Below are 21,220 nucleotides of genomic sequence, written 5' to 3' on the forward strand. Positions count from 1 at the left end.
TTATCTGTATTTATATATTCTGGGGAAGATGTTCGTCCAATCAAAACGCTCGGTCCGAGTGTTTTAATTGGCTTTTCTACCTGCCTGTCAACATATGTATTAGCATACCTCTGAGCACCCGGTTTGCGCAGACATAATACGTCATCAGCGCGTTACGCACACTGTGCAGACAGAGAGAGAATGGCAGACAAGCATCAACAACCCGATCTTCCTTCCTGGTATTGTAGTACTTTTAAAGTTTTCTCACCGGTGAATGACACATGATGTATTTGACACAGTGTTTTGCATGTCTCGCTTAGTTAACACACCCGATTCAGATAACCAGCTCATTAGAAGTGAGCTACGTGCATGAACTGTGTTCCGATCGATGTGATCCCTACACAGTGTTCATTGCTCCCTACTCCCTGAGCGGGGGAAATCCGTTGAAGTTTACTTCGGAACATTCATTCACGGATTTGCGTTGCGCAGCTTCTTCACACACAGACGAAACTTACTAGAGAAGTGTGAAGTGTGACATAATATACCTCTGTAAATAAATACTATTTACTCCTGACTGGAATTGGGAACCGCTGATGTAGCCTATTGTAGTAATGTTGTCTCTGGTATTCTGTCCTGTGAGCGTATATGCATTCAGGGGGCGTGGCTTTGGACGGCGATTGCAGGGAGGGTGGGACGTTCGCTCTCAGTGCTATCAGGCTAAAGCTAGCATTTTCCAAGATCTCCTACTGCACCTTTAATGTTTGCAGGCTAAAGTTAGCATTTTCCAAGATCTCCTACTGCACCTATAAACCTAATAAGAAAAATATTGGATCTGACAATGGTTTTAGTACCGTTATGATGCAATGCATCATGAAATCTAAAATTTGGTCAATTTCATTTCAGAACTGTTCTGAAAATAGGTAAACTGCAATGTGAATTAAGAATTATATTATATTAAAACTCAGAAATTTAAATGGCAAATTTCTTTCATTAGTGATTCAAATACATTTTGAGTTTCAACATCATTCCTCTTTAAATACAATAATCTGCTGTAGGCAAAGTGACCTACATTTGATTTTTGACCATTGAAAATGGGAAAAATCTAACAATTTGCACACGGAGCTGCATTGATTTACATATCCCTGGTATTAAACTATATTGCATTTTGAATGAAGAACTCTAATGGACAACATTATTAAATCCTGACAATTTCAAAGTCCCATGAAATTGGCTTTAAGAGCCGTCAGAACAAGCTTTTGCTGTGGAAAATCCGACTGAGACTGTAATGTCCTTGAAATTGTGCAACACTCACATCAACATTCACACACCTTGAGCTTCACACGACCACCCTAACAGGGCGCCTTTAAGGAAAGACAAACAATGTTAAACTATTAATAGAAAAGACCCTACCGTGAAATGTGGTGCACTGAGAACTGACAAACAGTTAAAGAGATAGTTCACCCAAAAATGAACATTCTGGCATCATTTACTCACCCATATGATTTTTAACGTGTGGTGTTTTTGTTGTCCATACAATGAAAGTCAGTGGAGTTTAATATCATTTTGGTCACCTTTGATATTTATTGTATGAACAGCTGAAACATTCTTCAAAATGTCTTCTTTTTTGTTGTATGTCATATGGTTTTGGAATGACGGGTGAATAAATGATTTCATTTTCAATTTTGGGTGAACTATCCCTTTAAATCTAGTCAATTGAATATGTTGGTAACAATTTACAATTAGGTTTCATTAGTTAACATTAGTTAATATGAACAATAACAATGGACAATTACTTCAACAGCATGTATTAATCTCAGTTACTGTTAATCTCAACATTTTTAACTAACTAAATTATATCTGTTCGCTAATAAATGTACACTGTGAACTAACATGAGTGCGAACATTTTCATTAAACTAACATTATCAAAAGTTGATAAATTCTGTAAAACATATTGCTTATTGTTAGTTCATATTAGTTAATGCATTAACTAATGTTAACAAATGAGACCTAGCTTCATGTTATTTTTTAAACGCTTTTAAGGCATTTATTTTATTTGACTTTGAAAAGTTCAATATAACTACAAATGCTGCTTAGTTTTCTTTCCTAAAAATAAATAGATTGTCTTAATTGACAGCCCTGTTGAATACAAATTTATCAAAATTATGCAGTTATATCACTAAACAATACTAATTATTTAAGCAAACTGAAAAACCTTCAGCATGAAGGCTGATCTTTTATTGTCCGAACACACGATCTCAAATAAGAGTGACAGTTGGAAAAACGAGACATTTTGGCTTACGCTCTTTGTACATATTATCCTGGGCCTTCGATACGGGACGAGTTGAACCCTGAGACACTTTCATCAATGTCAACGTTCAAAGTCACACCAGCCTAGGCTTGACAAACATCTTGCATCATGATCTTTAGCTACCGTCTCAACTTTGGCCTACAGGGTCAAACTGAGCTCTGCCTGAACCCAGCGGACCTCAGCGACCCAGATTACAGGTCACCCTGTCAAGCGTTTCCTAGTTCTAACTGTAATGAGAGGAACCAGTTTGTGCAGATGTGAAGAAACAGTATCCTCAAATATATTCCTCTCATCAGCTAGCTCAGTCTGATCATTATGGCTGAGTTATTGAGCATAATGAAATCAGACTGCCAAGCTGTGACTGTCACCACAGTCAAAACCTATGACGTGTAGGAAACAACCGATTTGGTTCAAGCCTTTGGTCACAGTTACACAAGACAGATTATTTGAGATGGCCAAAAGAAATCTGTGTCCGTGTGCTTGCACAAAGGCATCTTTGTGATCGTGTGTGAGTGTTAATGTCAATGTTGGGACCTCAGAAAGCGAATGAGACTGTGCTCGGATGCAGATTATTCTGTTCTGCATTTCAAAACACAATTTTTCCTCCAAATTCAATTGGATTAATGTGGATTCAGAAGTGTGAACAGGCTCAAAACACCTCAGAAGACCATTTGAATCTGGAGCAAAACCAAGAAAATCATCCACTTCAGACAGAGAGCAAACTAAAATGGTTAGTTCGGCCAAAAATTCAAGTGCCATCACACTTACCTGTATGACTTTCCTTCTTCTGTAAAAAACAAAAGATGTTTAAAAAATACCCTTTATTGTCCATACAGTGAAAGTCAGTGGGGTCCAATGTTGTTTGTTCTTCAAAATTCCTTCATTTGTGATTTCCACAGAAGACAGTCATTCAGGTTTGAAACAATATTAGGGCGGATGAAAATGATGACAGAATTTTAATTTTTGGGCAAATTATTCAATTCCTTTAAAGGAGCCATACCATAATTCTTCTATGTTCTTTATGTATTCTAAATCAACTTACTTTTTGTGCCAAAAATAGTGATGAATTAGTTTTTCATGACCATTTTATCACTTTTTTTTTTTTTTGCTGCTGTGCCTTTAAGACTTATTTTTAAACACCCTCACATGTGAAATGAGGGCATCTGATATACTATCAATAGATAAAACGGGTGATGAAATTTTGACTTGCTGTTAGTTTGTGTTCATATGATAAGATTGCAGCAATTAGCAAATGACAACAATCCAAACAATTCCCAATGGACACAATCAACTTCTGCCCTATATATTCTTTTAGAAGTTGTTTCACTTGAACATACATCACAATAGGGAAAAAAGATGATCACAATTTCCATGTCATTCCAGAAAAACAACTGATTTGGAGTAATGAGTGTGTTTTACAGATCATTGATCTACTAATGACCTCTTGTAACCTTATCAACAACAACATTAATGTCATGACAAGCAGATGCCAAAACTGCAGTGACTCACCGCATTTCCCAAACACACACACGAGAAGCACAAGCACTATTCATGCAGATGTAAGATAGGAACAGGTTCCTTTGGAAATTTAAATGGAATCCTTTGGAAAGGACTTTAGAAGTTCCAAGAAAGATGGGTTTGATGCAAATAGTTTGCGTCTTTTTTCTGTTCATAGTCTACTTCACTGACATCTGCTCGAGGTGAGCAGTTTTGCCAGATTGTCAGGATTTTCTGCTTTATTCTAGGGGCGCTCACTCAAGTATTCAGATCCTATAACTGCCAAATTCATTCTCACAGACACATTTGACCCACAATCTATTCCCACAATGCAGCTCTTCACAGCTCTTCTCTCACCCAGATCTGGAAAAACAGTTCCACACCTGAGACGGGGCCCCTGATGTGGCTCTCCATGCATCCAGGCTAGCACATAAAAACAATTTCCCTCTACTCCTGTTTTACACGTTTCCATTGTCTACAAGAGGAAAGCCATCTCTCATGATATCCCATGAGACTCTAGTGTGATCTTAAAACATCATCACATGAGAAAATTTCCCACAACTACTAAACTTTCCCTTCAGCAAATGGTCTGTACAGAATCACTGAATACGGTACCGATCAAAATTCTGGAAGAATAAATGTGAAAACCCTAAAATACAAACAAATACATTTTACAAACATTTCTGTATATACAGTAGACAGCTGCATTTATATAATTTACACTACTGTACTGTGTGGGGTTTTTAACGATTTTTGAAAGAAGTCTCTTATGCTCACCAAGGCTTCATTTGTTTGATCAAAAATACAGTAATATTAAGAAATATTATTACAATTTAAAATAACTGTTTTCTGTTTGAATATAGTTTAATTTAATGTATTCCTGTGATGCAACGCTGAATTTTCAGCATCATTACTCTAGTCCTCAGTGTCACATGATCCTTAAAAAAAATCATTCTAATATGCTGATTTGATACTTAAATAATAAAAAATATATATATTTATTATTATTATCAATGTTGAAAACAGTTGTGCTGCTAAATATTTTAGCATTTATTCGAAAAAGAAATAATTGTAAATGTATTTACTGTCAGTTTGATCAATTTAATGCATGCTTGCTCAACAAAAGTACTTCTTTAAAAAAAACATTTATGACCTCAGGCTTTTGAACAGTAGTGTGTATTATATTATTTAAAATATTTACGCAATATTTTGCAACAATTATTAATAAATAACAATTCTTAAAAGCACAAATTAAAATATAGTGGCAGAAAAATACACCAAAACAAACAAATAACCATAATTGAAGCCAAGTGTTTTGACAATTCTGAGGTCAAAAGAAGCATGGATGTATAAATAGTCCTAACCTGCAAAATGATTCCTCCATATAATATCAGCGATAGTCATTGGTGGGCCAGCAGCAGGGTGATGTTTACCTTTGTCATGGTTTGTCCCAATCATGTCCATTAAGGAATTCTCCAAAGTGTGCAAGTTGAATGGGTCAAAGGGGCGATTCCTTTCCTGAAAGACAGAAGGACTGGGTCAAAGGTCAGAAGTTAAAGATGAGTCACTCCACCACCATTTCGCAGTCTTTCAAATTAGCATCAGTCCCGAGGTTAGGGCCAAGTTCAGACTCCCACAAACTGGATGCCAGAAATGGTTTTGAATGTCTTCTACATGTTTTCACTGTTCAGTAGCAATTTTATGAACATATTCAAGTGTTGAACAGCAACATTCTAAACCTCTGTAGCTTATTTTGACCGGGAACCACCCAAATAGACAATAAGAAACTGCCTGACTTATATGTAAAGTGAACAACCACAGTTTTTGTTTTTACACGTCATTTATGGGTGGGTAAATCTGAAATCAACTATACCACCAAAAAATAAAAATAAAAACAGGCTGGTGTAAAACAATTCAACAATTCAAATCCAGTCCATGACAGTGTTGTTATTGTCAACTAAAACTATAAAAAAATCATTTTTGTTAACTGAAATAAAGCTAAAATAAGGGCTTGGCAAGTTAACGTGTTATTATCGCGTTAACACATTAAAGGTGGGGTAAGTGATTTTTCAAAAACGCTTTAGAAAACTGATTCGGGCTGACTAGCAAAACAAACTTGTAGCCAATCAGCAGTAAGGGGCGTGTCTACTCATGATGTGGAGGAGAGAGCGTTCAGTGCACATGACAGACATTAGCCGAGCCGGGCGAAAGAAAGATGGCGGATAAAAAACAAAAGAGGAAAACGTCTGCGGAAGGCTTAAGGCAATAAGGCAAGAAGTAGGACCCGTGTAAATATCGGATCAGCGTTCCAGCGCTGGAGAGAACTCAAGGAGCGGAATGAAGGCCTGCTAAAGTCTGTCTAGTATATTGGACGCGACAAAGCGACCGTTGAAAATCATTTGAAATTTGTGTCAATATGTCATGAATAGAACGCAGCAACAGCGCCGCGCCACTCGCGTCCGGTGTAGATACGGTGTAACATTGGTTTTGCTTTGTTTCATAGAACTAATCGTTGCCTGGGTTGCGTACGTATGTGTGGGGTGGAGCTGTCAAAATAGGGGCGAGACCCCTTTGGGGTAGGGGCGTGTTTGTTTTGGTGATTTCAAATGTCAACATTGGCTAGCAGAAATCGCTTACCCCACCTTTAATTGATTAATACCGACAATTATTTTATCGCGCATTAACGTTTTTTTATTTTTATGAAAGTCCGTTGCTCACTGGCTCTGAATACACATACAGACAAGTCACAGGAGGGGTGGGATGTTGATCAGTACTGGCTTGGGATGAGTACGTGTCTCAACCAATGTGAGCATTTTGGGTGGGCCTAAGACTGCAGCAGCGCTCACATGAATGCTCCCGATCAAATTATTTAGGCTAAGCATCAACATTCACAAACCACTGTCCGCTGTTATTTTTAACAGAAAAGAATGCAACGTGCTCTTAATCACGACTTCATATGTGGGAAATAGTAAGTTTCTGATAGCACGTGAAGACAGAAGAGAAGCGCTCTCACTCAGCACAGTGGAGAGCATCGTTTTGTTAACTTTGTGGTTTATTATTTTGAGCTTCGGCTAAACGAACCACGCCTGTGCGCGGCATGGAGCGATCACACTATTCAAACGAACTGGGCTTTGGAGGTCAAACGCGCTAGGGCACAGATAATATTGCCTAGTGTGAGTACACTCTTATTCTCCCGCATCCCGCACAAACGAGTGTCTACACTCCCGCACCCGCACTCGCCCATCAAGTGTTGTCCCACGCCGCACTCTGCTGCGTTAGGATAGTGCAGGTCTCTAAGGTTCCTGTTATAATGTTATGATGGAGGCTCTGGACTCTGAGCATACCTTGTTTTTCTATAACAAACTATAAAATATTTTTCTATAAAAACGTTAATTCCCTGGCAGTGGCAAATAGCTTTGGTTTTATATTTAATTTGATTACATTAATGTTATAAGTTGAGATTTACAAGAAATATTTTAACTGCTACTATGTAAAAGGAATACTACCGTAAAAAAGCACCTTATTTGTTTAAAGTGTTTGCAAACCAAATGTTATTGCACTTTTGTTCATATAGCAGCACTTTTAAATGAAAAAAAGTGCACAATACACTACTTTTGAATGCATTATTGAATTTGTGCATAACGCGATTAATCGCAGACAATCATGCGATTAATCGTGATTAAACATTTTAATCGTTGCCCAGCAGTAATATATATATATATATATATATATCCATATATATATATATATATATATATCCTTCCTCAAAAGTACTCACTTTAGGTACTTCTTGTATTGTGTACTGTTTCCAGTTGTTGAGATGTATTGTTTCTTATTATTTTTATTGTCTCTTATTGCTCATTTTCTAATATTTATTGTATTTTTATTATATTGTTTCTATGCCCTTCTACTAGGGCTGGGTAAAAAAAAAAATCGATATCTCAGTTATAATCTATTCTCATTTTTACGAATCGATATCGATTCTTAAATCCCAAGAATCGATTAGTCTAGCCTGTTTTCAGTTAATGGACGGAACATGGAAGGGCACTTCCCATTCAATATATCGCAATAAGCATTGTGCTTTGGTACTTTTAATATGAAACAAAGTCTCAGATTTCAAATTCTGTCCATTGTATTGCAGTATTCAAACAATGTATTGCAGCATTCAAACAATAAATGTTGTTTTGGCGCTGTTTAATGTGAAGTGACAGATCGCTGTAGTGCCTCAGTTCAACAGACGCAGCAGCGCGTGGCGCACGTGAACTGATCATCTCCTTCACATTAATACCAATTTCAGCACAAAATAAACATGACTAAACATCCAAAGGCAAGTTAAAAGAAAGAGTACAACTTTACAATCTGTATCCTGTCTCATGTAATCGTTCAATCTGTGTTTCAGCCGCGCAAAGACGTCAATATAACGGCTTGTAAACAATGTCACGTAACGTCACATTTACGATGAATATGGCAGTGAGCAGAGGCCAACCGAGGGAAGCACATTGTTTGCACATCGAGCCCATTGTCACGCAACTGGCTGAGCATTCAAAAAGCGATATTTCCCCTCTCAGGTTCCAGATAAAAATCTGCCCACTTTGTGAAAATCATGAGCAATCAAAACACTGAGCTCTTCACTTCAGTCACTATCAGACACGAGCCACACATATTTCAGCATTAAACAGCACACACACATGCCACATCTTGTATTGTGGCAGTCTGTTTGCATACCTTATATTTTATACCAACTAAACTAAAAACTACATATGTTCCTAAAACTGTGGTCTGTCAAATACTTTAGATAAGTTTATTGGTTATATTTTTTAGTGCGCTTTATTTACTTTGCATTAACTTTAATGGAAAAGCTCTTGGTTTGTTTTTAATGAGGGTATTGTATGCATCGCAGACGTTCACGTAATGATGACAAAACTGATCTACAATATCGGGAAACTGACAGCATTGTGGGCAAAAGTGCAAGATATCAGACTTAAAATAACACTTTTCATGTGAAAAACATTAGTGGTCAGCTAATATGTGTTTTTCAATGCCCGAGGTTGAGTGGAATGGTCATATTTGTGTTGCAATTTAATTAAGAACACCAAGGTGTACATCCAAACAAATCAATACACAAAATTTACACTAATATTTTTGAAATCAGAAATTTAAGATGAACCTCACATGCTCAAAGCCAGTTTTAGTGAGACAAAATCAAGCCTTTCATAGGCAAAAGCTGCATTCTAAAAATAAATGCAAATAAAATTTTTACTCTTTTAATTGCTTCTCATGCTCAGTATTTTTGTTACAAACTTAAAATTAGATTTTTTTTTTCAGTTCACTTAGTTTCATTAACATTAACAAAGTGCAATTTAAATAAACTCTTTATCTGTGTGCATGACTCATCAAAAAAATAAAAAAATTAAAAGTAAAATAAAATTAAAAATTCATAAGCATAATGATTCTGGCCAATTATGTAAAAAACATTCTATCAAATACAGCAGAATCCGATAATGCTTCCGTTTTTTCAGTTCACTTAGTTTCATTAACATTAACAAAGTGCAATTTAAATAAACTCTTTATCTGTGTGCATGACTCATCAAAAAAAATAAAAAAATTAAAAGTAAAATAAAATTAAAAATTCATAAGCATAATGATTCTGGCCAATTATGTAAAAAACATTCTATCAAATACAGCAGAATCCGATAATGCTTCCACAATCTTAAGAATTAAGAAATTTGCTTTGTTGAAACAAAAATATCAGTGTCCTCTATCTGAGAATATCACTGTGTCAACAGTATGCAATAATGTTACAGTTCATGACAGCCAGAGCAGGCCCAGGCCCCGCCCCGCCCCCTCACCCAACAAGCACCAATCAGATTCGAGTGGTGTTCCCTTTAAACGCCCCCAAAGGAGATGCAGGAGAGCCTCTGATGGGAATTTGAACCCTTCCACCTTACAATGAAATTTATAGAAACAGCTGGAAAATAATTCAAAACAACTAGAGATATCAGAATAATAGGTATTTCTGTGAATTATAAGTATATACAATTTTGAGTCTCATCTGTAGAAATTTGTTCACACAGTCATATCCTTCAATATAGAGAAATACATAACAGATATCATAATAATATGTACAGTATCTCTGAATTATATGTATATATAAAGTTTTGAGTGTCATCTGTAGAAATTTGGTCACACAGTCATATCCTTCAATACATAAAAATAAAAAAAATAAAACGACATTCATGTGAAAATTACGTTTTATTTTGAATATATTAGAACTGTTTTTGATGTATTATTATAATGTAACGTCTATAAATTGTTTTATGATAAATTACGTGTATAAATTGTTTTATGACCAATATGATACATTATGTATAAATACAAATGTCTGTATTTTATTAATACTTTGATGGATTATTATCACTATATTCACAAATTTCTATAACAATTATAGGCTATATAAAAAAATTAATAACAATATCAATAAAAATGTTATTCCTAATTCTATGTTTCTGAGTTTTATGTATATACAATGTATTACGTTTTATTATGTATAACTGTTTTTAATGTATTATTTTAATGTAGCATGTCTATAAATTACGTTTTATGATAAATTATGTCTATAAATGTTTTATGACCATTATGATACATTATGTTTAAATACAGATGTCTGTATTTTATGGATGCTTTGATGCACTAACCTCACTATATTCACACATTTCTATAACAATTATAGGCTATATAAAAAAATAAATAAAAATATCAATAAAAATGTTATTCCTAATTCTATGTTTCTGAGTTTTATGTATATACAATGTATTACATTTTATTATGTATAATGTTTTAATGTATTATTTTAATGTAGCATGTCTATAAATTACGTTTTATGATAAATTATGTCTATAAATGTTTTATGACCACACTCTTTGACCACACTCTAAAAAATGCTGGGTTGTTTCAACCCAACTTTGGGTCAAATATGGACTAACCCAACCGTTGGGTTACTTTGGGTCAAATATGGACTAACCCAACTTTTGGGTTAAAAATTGAATGTAAAAATTTACCCCAACGGTTGGGTTAGTCCATATTTGACCCAAAGTTGGGTTGAAACAACCCAGCATTTTTTAGAGTGCATTATGATACAGTATAAATACAGATGTCTGTATTTGATGGGTGCTTTGATGCATTAACCTCACTATATTCACACATTTCTATAACAATTATAGGCTATATAAAAAATAAATAAATAAATGTTATTCCTAATTCTACATGTTTCTGACTTTTATGTAGGCTATAAACAATGTTTTATACAGGCTACTGACTAATCTCACCTGAAATGGCAGCATGTTGTTGCTGTTGTCGGTTCTGAAGGGCTCCGGAGGCTCTGAGATCATCCAGGGTTTCTGCAGGGCTCCTGGTCTCTGGTATTTCGGGGGCGCGATGACATTGCTCGGGAAGGGCTTCTTCGTCGGGGAGATGGGGTTGAGCGGAGACGGGACGCCGAGCCCGAGCGCTCTCCGCGGGTCTCTGCCGCTCCAGGGGTTCGCCGCGGAGCTCCACACCGCGTTCTGATGGTTATTCCAGGCGGACGAAGAAGCGGACGACGCGGACACTTTATTGATGAGCGTCTGGTGGCTGTAGGGGTTCCTCTGGTTCACACTCAGCGGAGACCTTCTCATCTGCGGGGAAAAATTACCTCCGAACACCGGGTTAACGTGATGGGGAAAGTTTTGAAAAAGCATCGTCCCGTTTACCGACGGAATCCCTTGGAAAAAGCCTTCGTCTACGGCGTTGGTGGACCAAGTGCTGCCGAACGACGGCGACAGAGAGGAATCCTGAGAGAAACCCAAACCCGGTAACACCGGAGACTCCATGGCGATCCGCTCGTTGTGACCGACGTGGTTCTGCTCGTCCAGGACCGGAGGCTCGCCTCCGAAAGCCGGGTTGATGTGATGGGGAAAGTTTTGAAAAAGCATCGTCCCGTTTACCGACGGAATCCCTTGGAAAAAGCCTTCGTCTACGGCGTTGGTGGACCAAGTGCTGCCGAACGACGGCGACAGAGAGGAATCCTGAGAGAAACCCAAACCCGGTAACACCGGAGACTCCATGGCGATCCGCTCGTTGTGACCGACGTGGTTCTGCTCGTCCAGGACCGGAGGCTCGGAGGGGGTCGGGGTGGATGGAGGCTCTGTATTTGACGGCTCTTGGTGCTGGTGAGGCTGAGCTTTGCTTTTGTCCATCAGTAAATCATCCTGCATGTTTTGAGCTGAAACACAGATGATCAGTTATTATTGATCACAGCGATCGGGGCTGGGGTTTTTATTATTAATGAGCCCCTGATCAGCCATGTAGCTATCAGGATCTGTCTCAACTCCGGTTATACCCCCCTCGCAACACGAATAAAGGAGAGAAAAGCTCGGAGGTCACCGATATTCACCAATTTTCGCCACGTCTCGTTTTTCTCTCACCGGAACTCCAGACAGAAATGAGAAACTGATTCTTGTTCCTGTTTTTTTCTCCTCACAAGCCCCGCCCCTCAATTTGCATACGTCAATAAATACAGCTGCGTCCTTCAGCGAGGTTAAAACACGCATAAATAAATGAGGAAAAGAGGTTTACTTTTAAGCGTGTACAGTCATTTGTTTCCAGTCATCGTAAGACTTCGCGACATTGAATTTGGACGAATGACAGCTACTTAGCTAAATACAAACGTGCAAAAAGTTTCTTGTAGTTTTACAGCTAATAATTAATAATAATTTTTCTGGTTCAGTGCATTACAGAATACATGCTGATATTTCAGGTGACTTCATCCCTAATGTGCAATAACTTTTGTGCGTTGGTATCGTGTCAAACGATAGTTTGTTGTGTATTTATGATGTCTACATGTTTATTCGTACAAATGTATCAATTTATTGTAATATATGTTGTGCAAATTATTGTGCATCTTATTTATTTTGTGTATTCATACAATCAGTAAAGTACATATCTAGCTATCTAGTAAGAAAGAACATGTACAGTTCTAAGCTCAAGTTTGTAAACCATATGTTCAGACATTTGGACTTGGATGGTGTACAACAGACCGTGGCACAGCTCAGCAACTAGGTTATATTTGCTGCAGGATCTTGGGTTACACCCAGCAATGCTGCACAAAACATCTACGCAACAGAAATCCCTAAAGCTTTTTATTTGTTCCACTTCATGGCTTTTAGCCACTTAATATCGAGACATATCCGAGACACATCTCTATTTTGCAGCCTTTAGGAATGATGTCTCATATATTGTTTACCAATTTTGTGAATGGTTAAGTCTTATGCAAAAAAGATCGAGCGAAAAGATATTTGAACCATATGCAAAAAAAGTAGGCTACATCAATTTCTACATACCTCTTGAGGGTTTCTACGATGCCAAATATATTCCCATGAAAAACAGGCCGAGAATGCGACAGTTTCAGCGAGCCTGATGGATTTATGAACTCAACTTTTAATCAAATTTTAATCAGAATAGACGATCGTAACAAGATGAAGAGCGTTTCTGCCAAATATTCCGTCCGTTAATCCTCGTTTTGCTGCATTAGAGCTGCATATTCAAGGTCATTATAGAACTCATCACTTCAGAGCACGCGTTGACCATCTAAAAGACAGTAAATAATATTGCTGTATACCGGCACATCACATGCATGTATATTATAATGCATTTCTAAAATGCACCGGGTTATTGGAAAGGGAAAGAAATCAAATCCAACACTTTAATCCGCTGCACACAACTCAGAGTAGCTATTATTAAACACACATAACATGCATCTGATGGGTTGACTTTTTTTCTCTTGCTTTCTTTTTTTTTTCCCCGCTGTACATGAATCAGACTTTACCTTATCGTTCACCTTTTGGTATTCTGTAAATAAGGCTATTTCTGTTTGTCTCGCCTGGGTTTTGATATGACAGATGAGCTGCCCTTCTGCAGTCGCCTCAACAGCTGATTGACTGCGGCGCATGGCTGATGCACTGAGGGATTGTGGGAATTGTAGTTTTTCGGTCAATACAGCCATCAAACGCACTATATGACGCGTTGTAAAGCTTATAATATAACATGCAAATCACAGTTTAACCCTTTAGCATACAGTGACAGTCCCAATATATAATCGGGTCCAGATGGTTTGGTATTTAAATTAGGTAGACTACTAAATATTAAAATATTAAAGACACAATTTTTAAATAAAATATGATTTTATTTAGCAAAGTATAGCACCCTTATGATAGAAGAAATATTACCTGACATAACAGAACTTTGATATGCAACAAAACTATGATATAGGAGGTGTGCAGTCATATGATGAACAGGTCATAGATGGTGATATATTGTGGATTTTAACATGTTAAAACGCTGCACTGAACAATAAGAAGCTAGGACAAGACCTATCCATTTTATAACCCAATATTAAGCCAGGTTTAGTCGCAGTGACAATGTTTAAATGCACAACAAAATGACCTTTAACTGATGAAAGAATAAAGTTTAAAGCATTCACATGACTTAGGCATATAGGCTAATTGGTAAACAATTGTACTATATCAAATATCAAGATAATATCAAAATAAATATGCAAATCTGCTACATGGCTCCATATTCACTGCTCCTGTCATAATGGAAATTCATTTATGAAATAATTAACTTAAATTATAGCTCTAAGATATCTATTCATTGACTAATACTAATAAATAAGTTAATATAAAATACAGAAAATATTATAAAATGCTAAAAGTGATTGAAATTGACCAATGTGGGTCAAATTTGGGGCATTTTCCTATAGAAGAATAGTAGAGTTAATTTTACAGAGAATAGCAGAAGATGCTTGTCACTTCAAGTCTCATATGTATCAATGAACTCAATAAAAGAAAAATGAACAAAAGAAATGATCAAAATCATAACACATCAGCAATAAGCAAACACCACATAATTACCTAACCATATGCCATATGAAAAGGGAAATGAATGAAGCCCTCACTCATGCTATTACTATTTCCTGGATGCTATGCCATGTTAAATAAAATCTGCATTCTAATCATTTATAAATTGTACTGAAATATGTTGTCTCTCCTTACCACAGTACGAGGTATTCTGGAGCCAAATATGTATCTTCATGTTGCTCCAGCAGGCGTAGTCCCTCTTGCTCTAGGCTGCCTGCCTCTGCTAGAACATAAATTTTTATATTTGTGGCTACATGACATGAAGACTACACGTCCCATAGTGCATCTGTGCTCTCGCGAGAGTCAGGTTAATGCTCGCACAAGCGCGTTGTTGCGTCCTCTCGCGTTTTCTCACGCGCAGTCAATGGAGTCGCTGCGTGTTTCTGGAATTACTGACATTTATGAATATTCATTAATAGATCGGTTTATAATAATCAATCTCAGTGGTTTATAATCAGATTTCAGCCGTTGTTTAATGACAGTAAGACGCTCATATGCGTTTAGCACAGCGTTAAGATTCCCTGCGGCCTGACGATTAAATCTCTATTATTGAAATATTTAAATATTGCCATAATTTAGTTTTCAGTCATTAATTGAGTGTGCGGACTCATGTAAATATGGCAGAAGAGGGAGCGGTTGTGATGCAGCAGATTGTGGACAGGTGAGTGAAAGAAATGCAATGTAAACAAACGGCTAATGTCAGCTACATATCAACCTGTCAGTAAAGAGACATTTGTGGGCTTTTATATAGTTAGAAATATTCTTAAAGAACAATAGAGTAGCTAATGAGTGATTGTTTGCAGGTTCAGAGCGTGTCTGCTCTTACATAGAGATGCTAAGTCTGTTACTTACATGATGTGACGTCTATGGCGAGGGGGCGTGACCTTCATTTGGCCTTTAATTTAGTTTTGATTCAGTCTTGCTCTTTTGATTATATACATTTTAGATCTTTAAGGTCGTTTATGTTTAACAGCTCCTGTTCTAAAGATCCATCTATTTTTTTAAAGGGGTCATATGATGCTTTTTTAAAGATCATTATGATAACACACTGATTTGTGTCTGGAAACCGATGTGCAGAACTGACAACCATTAGACGTCAACAACAGAATATGCAGTATTGATATTATTAATACGCGTAACGAGTTATTATTATTATTATTATTATTTTTAATATTGGTTTATTATAATTAATTATTTATTAATTCCTACTTATAGAAATGTTTATTATTTGAGCTGTGAAGTTGATAATTGTCCTTTTAGGAGTGGGATAACTTCTGGTTATGAGTAATAAATGTAATTCCTGATTCCTAAGCATTTTTAGTTATCTTAGCATGCGTCGCGTGAGTGCATATGTTACTGGCTTCATCAAGTATACATGGTCAATACAGGAGTTAAAAAACAGTCAGTTTTAAGACTTCATAATATGTTCGTTACATTACCATTTTTGTTTGTTTTACAAACTGTGTAACAAATTGAAATTATTTCTTGTGTTAATCAACACTATGACAGCTTAACTCGTATTGACCCCAGAATATTCCTTTAGTAAAACAGCTTAAGTCATAAGAGGCTTGATTGCCTGTTTGATCTGACTTGCACACCTGCTCAGGTCAGCGGATGATTTGGGAAAGGTTCATGGTAAAACTTTTGCCACATGACTTGCGTGATGTTGGTCTTAAGTATTATGAGCTTTTACTTTTAATGAACCCAGCAAAAAGGACAGTGTGTCCTGGAGACGTTTAGAATGACACTGTTGTTGTGGTCAGTTTTTTCAGGTTGACCCTCAGGGGTCATAAATAAGCACTATTGAATATTCCATGTAATTGCAGATTTTCTATATATAGGAGCATTTTTTGGTAAATGACATGGACAAGTTCTCATTTCAGTAATTATTCATTGGGTCACTGCGTGGGGTCGAGCTGTTTGGTGTCCTGACCTTGTCCATGTTTTTCCACGCAGGCTGTCCTGTTTGCCAGAGGGTCAGCACTTGCAAAATAAACTAGACTGCACTGGCCTGCTGATGGGACACAATTGAGCAGATCTGTCCTTCCAGTCCAATAAAAGACCGCTAAACTTTCACATGTTAGTATATATACATTTAAAAGGGTTTTTTTTTTTGGAAAGAAATTAATACTTTTATTCAGCAAGGAAGTATTAAATTAATCTAAAACGACAGTAACTTTTTTTTTTACAAGATTTCTACTTAAATAAATGCTGTTCTTTAAGAATCCTAAAAAATATGTAATAAAAAAATCATGCATTTTCTTGAGAAAAATTCAAATGTCATTCAATCACATTTTAATAACTAGTGTTTTACCTGCAAAATATTGCATAAATATTGTAAATAAAATATAATATTTTATATAATGTTATAAATGTAAGATACACTACTGTTCACAGTTTTAATAAGACATTAATATTTTTATTTAGCAGCGATTTAGTACATTGATCAAAAGTGACTGTAAAGACACAGACCATTTCTGCTGTTCTTTTGATTTATGATGTCCTTAATCAAATAACCTTGAATAGAAATATAGCACGGTTTCCACAAAAATATGAAGCAGTCCAGCTGTTTTCAACATTTATATGAATAAAAATGTTTCTTGAGCAGCAAATCAACATAGAATTATTCCTGAAGGATCAAGTGACACTGAAGACTGGAGGAATGATGCTGAAAATTCAGCTTTGCATCACAGAAATGAATTTCATTTTAAAATATATTCAAATACAAAACAGTTATTTTAAATTGCAATAATATTTCACAATATTGCTGTTTTGGCTGTGTTTTTGATCTAATAAATGCAGTTTTGCTAAGAGACTTCTTTTAAAAACATTGAAAAAATCTCACCGACCCCAGTCTTTTGAACGGTAGTAAATTTGAACTTGTTTTCGTCTCATACTTGTGTTTACATCAAAGGAAATAGGTGTTGAGAGGAAAGTACTGGACTAGCTGGTGTTGGTAAACTGGTTTATTGGCACATTAGGCGGTTTGCAGACATATCTGTGTCAGTTGTCATGGTGAAAGCTCTCATCTCTCTCAAATGGATCCTGCATCCTTCTCTAATGTCTGTCACTGAGGCAACAACCTTCACAGGTCCGCGTGGAAGCAGATAGCCATACGCCAGCGCGCAGCTCTATCAACACACGGCCTTATCGAGGCCTGCCACCCGCAGCTGCTCTCTCTGCAATGCAGCTCTTCGTCGCTTGAAAAGACGGGGTCATGCTTAAATCCTGTCTGACCTTTACGTGGCAGACACTCTATCACCCTCTTTTGTTCTCGTCGGTATTCAGAAAGCCAGCTCCGTTTATTTTGGCTGTTTTTAAACCTCACTTTCTCTGCCTTATTGTTTTTCCCATCCAGCTTTGATGTGTTTCCAGTTCCACATCATCATGGATAAAACAAATGTGTGTCTGAGTCATGTTTGAAAAGTGTCTGGAAATAATCCACCATCATTTGGACCTTTGGTGTTCTGAAAGTCAATAAAATGCAGTATTGCATGTTGCCTATGCTAATTGCTATCATGGAAAAAAAGGCAATTGTACGACTTTTTATCGTACAATTCAGACTTTGTTTCTCGCAAGTCTGGGAAAAAGTCAGAACTGTGAGATATAAACACAATTCTGACGATTCTGAGTTTATATCTTGCTTTTTGGACTTTTTTCCCCCTCAGAATTTGGAGTTTACATCTCGTAATTCTGAGTTTTGTCTCTGAATTCCAAGTTTACATCTCACAATCCAGTTTTTTTTCTGCCTTGAAATAAAAAAAAGGTAAAAAGGTAACTGCGACTATTTGTCTCACAATTCTGGCTTTTTTCTCTGAAAAAAGGTAATTGCGGCTATTTTTCTCACTTTTTTTAAATATTTATTTATGGGCTTGTTTATGCTTTTATTTGGACAGAACAGTATAGAGTTGACAGGAAAGAATTGGGTGGATAGAGAGGGGGTGGGATCGGCAAAAGACCATGAGACGGGATTCAAACTCGAGTCGCCGCGAGTAGGGATGTTCATTTCGGTTATTTTTCCTAACCGACACTCATTAACCGATTATTAACTGTTAACCAACAAGATTATTTTACATTAGAATTGAATTAAATTAGAAAGGATAAGTGTCTGTGAACCGTTAAAAATACTAACATTTGTTTCCCGGGGATTCATTTTACATGTGCAAAAAGCAGCAAACAACAGAAAATGAGGATTCACATGGTCTTCATATCACATCAAGCTTCTGCGAGCGGAGAAAAACATAATAAAGCAAGGCTGTATGTATGTATATATATATATTGTGAATGTACACAAATAAAAGCAAACCTTTTACAATTCCGATTATTTTTATGACTAAAAGGAGTAGTTTCGTTTTTTTTTTCTAAAAAAAGAAATGATCTTTTCTAGAAATTCTAGAAATGTTTTTATGTACTCGTAGCGTATTTTAACCATGCAGCAAACCTTTTTAAATATTTTGATAAATTACTGAAAAAAATTTATAAATTACTTTTTAAACCGTTTAACTGTGTATTAATCGGTCAAAAATTCTTATGGTCGGTTAACCGGTTAAAATGAACATCCCTAGCCGCGAGCGCTCTATGTCGGCACACAAAGGCTATTGGTGCTGATTTTTTCTCGCAATTCTGAGTTTAGAATTTACAATTACGTCTGAATTTTGAGATGTAATCTCAAAATTGCAAGAAAAAATATTCCATTGTGGAAACTGGCTTTCATAAATTGCTAATATTCCACTAGATTTTAACGTTTTCTGAAGAAAATGCTTGTGCAAAACTGATGGCAATGCCACGTGGCTTCTGCAGTGATTGTTAGCAGCGCTCCTGGAATAGTCGCTTTTTTTAACAGGAAATGGCTTTCAGGATTTCAAATATAAATGTAGTTTTAAGTAACTATAGCTGTTCAGTCAAAATGTGACTTATTGTTGCACTAAAACAGACGTATAGTCCTAGATTTTTTAGAAATGCTGGTAATTCTATGTGGTCTGTGAATTTGTGTTCCCCCTGGCTTTATACATTTGCTGGTGAAACGTGATCTTGTGGATGGGTCTTGTGACTCTTACCACAGGGGAGAGAGTGAGAGTGGGCCATATCTGACCCCTCCTCAAGAACAAATATAGACCACAAGTTCAAGATGACTGGCGTTACTGGAAAACAGTGACTGAAGTTACATGAACTGTAATGTAGCTGGTGCTCGACCGGTGCACCAACTGTAAACTAGTCACAATCTAGGCAGGTGAACAGAGTTAGTACTGAGGGATAGAGACAAACTTTGAGCAGCAGTTGTTTTTTTAGTAGCATTGATATACTTTCATATATATATTTTTTTTTTTTTTTTAATTTTCATTGTAATTTTTGTAACTTTTTTAGATTTTGTTACAGGTTTTTGTAATTTCAATTAGTTTATTTATTTTTTTTTTAAATATAGTTCTTATACATTTTTATTTCAGTTTAAGTTTGAGTTATTTTAGTACTTCAAGTTAAACTAAAAGAAATGAGAAAACTAGCCAGTAACTAGCTGAAATAAATGTTAACTGAAATAAAATAAAAAAACTTTAACTTATTTTATTTCAAGTATGAATTTTAATGTTTTTAGTTTTAAATTTGGTGACCGCAATAACACTTTGGTGAGAGTAACTTAATAATGATAATACACTTTATTTGTGATAAGGTCCATTAAGTTCCACATTAAAAACGGATTATTATCATTACTGGTATTAATAATATTATTAATAATAATTTCTTTTTTTTAATAATTCACGCAAATATTTTAATATTTAAAAGTACTTTTCATTTTTTAAAATATTACTTTTCATTTAAAATATTATATATATATTGCATTATTTAGGCAATCAGGAAAATGCTTGCTTCCATGTTCAGTATGAATACATTATTGTTTAAGGTTTATATTTATCATTATATTAACTGGTATGATATGAATAAAAATGCAATTCAATGGCTAATAGCAGTTATTTATGTCGCTTTATTGCCAGACAATATGTCCTAATCGTGGCAGCTCTATTTGTGTCAGTATAATAGAAACGTCTGGGATCTCAGCGGTTCCTCTGATGCTCGACAACTACTTTCACTCACTGACTGTTGGTTGGAAGATCATTCAGGTTCCCACAGTCACGTGACCACAGCCGAATGAATAAACTCATTGTACCGAGATTTTAATGCCTCTTTAAATGCAGTCTGACCTGTGTAGCAATGAGAACATGCAGGAGATTTTGTCAATGTAACACTTTTGGCGCTTTTCCACTGCATGGTACGGCCAAGCGGCAACCTCCCGCTCTCTCTTGTGAAGCCAACACGGAAGTGACTTAAACTGTAATTCATCAACAGAGTCGCAGTGGCACAACTATAACAACATGAGAATAATCCCGTCCACTCTAAAGCGGTACTAAACTACAGTGGAAACGCAAACCGAGCCGTGCCGTACTGAGCCGTGCCGAGCCGAGTCGTACCATGCAGTGGAAAAGCGCC

The 21,220-nt window shown here is 36.2% G+C and overlaps 2 protein-coding genes across 2 annotated transcripts in view; one reads left to right on the top strand and one right to left on the bottom strand.

The window, feature by feature from the left end:
* The window catches only part of LOC107665552 (cytoplasmic polyadenylation element-binding protein 3-like), a gene marked incomplete at its 3' end in the record, with an annotated part of 20,989 nt that extends 6,035 nt beyond the window's left edge, over nucleotides 1-14,954 (bottom strand). Inside the window, exons 1-4 of the mRNA XM_016456475.1 lie at nucleotides 14,876-14,954; nucleotides 11,729-12,045; nucleotides 11,111-11,494; nucleotides 5,150-5,303 (exon numbers count right to left, since the gene is read on the bottom strand). Of these exons, the coding sequence (XP_016311961.1) occupies nucleotides 5,150-5,303; nucleotides 11,111-11,494; nucleotides 11,729-12,045; nucleotides 14,876-14,915 (895 nt within the window). The remainder of the gene's footprint in view (nucleotides 1-5,149; nucleotides 5,304-11,110; nucleotides 11,495-11,728; nucleotides 12,046-14,875) is intronic.
* A 103-nt stretch (nucleotides 14,955-15,057) lies between these two features.
* Nucleotides 15,058-21,220, top strand: part of marchf5 (membrane-associated ring finger (C3HC4) 5) — a 21,530-nt gene continuing 15,367 nt past the window's right edge. Inside the window, exon 1 of the mRNA XM_016456512.1 lies at nucleotides 15,058-15,401. Coding sequence (XP_016311998.1) covers nucleotides 15,358-15,401 — 44 coding nt within the window. The 5' untranslated portion in view covers nucleotides 15,058-15,357. The remainder of the gene's footprint in view (nucleotides 15,402-21,220) is intronic.

The sequence above is a fragment of the Sinocyclocheilus anshuiensis genome, unplaced genomic scaffold, assembly GCF_001515605.1.
Source record: "Sinocyclocheilus anshuiensis isolate Anshui unplaced genomic scaffold, SAMN03320099.WGS_v1.1 scaffold407, whole genome shotgun sequence".
In the NCBI taxonomy this organism is placed as follows: Eukaryota; Metazoa; Chordata; class Actinopteri; order Cypriniformes; family Cyprinidae; genus Sinocyclocheilus; species Sinocyclocheilus anshuiensis.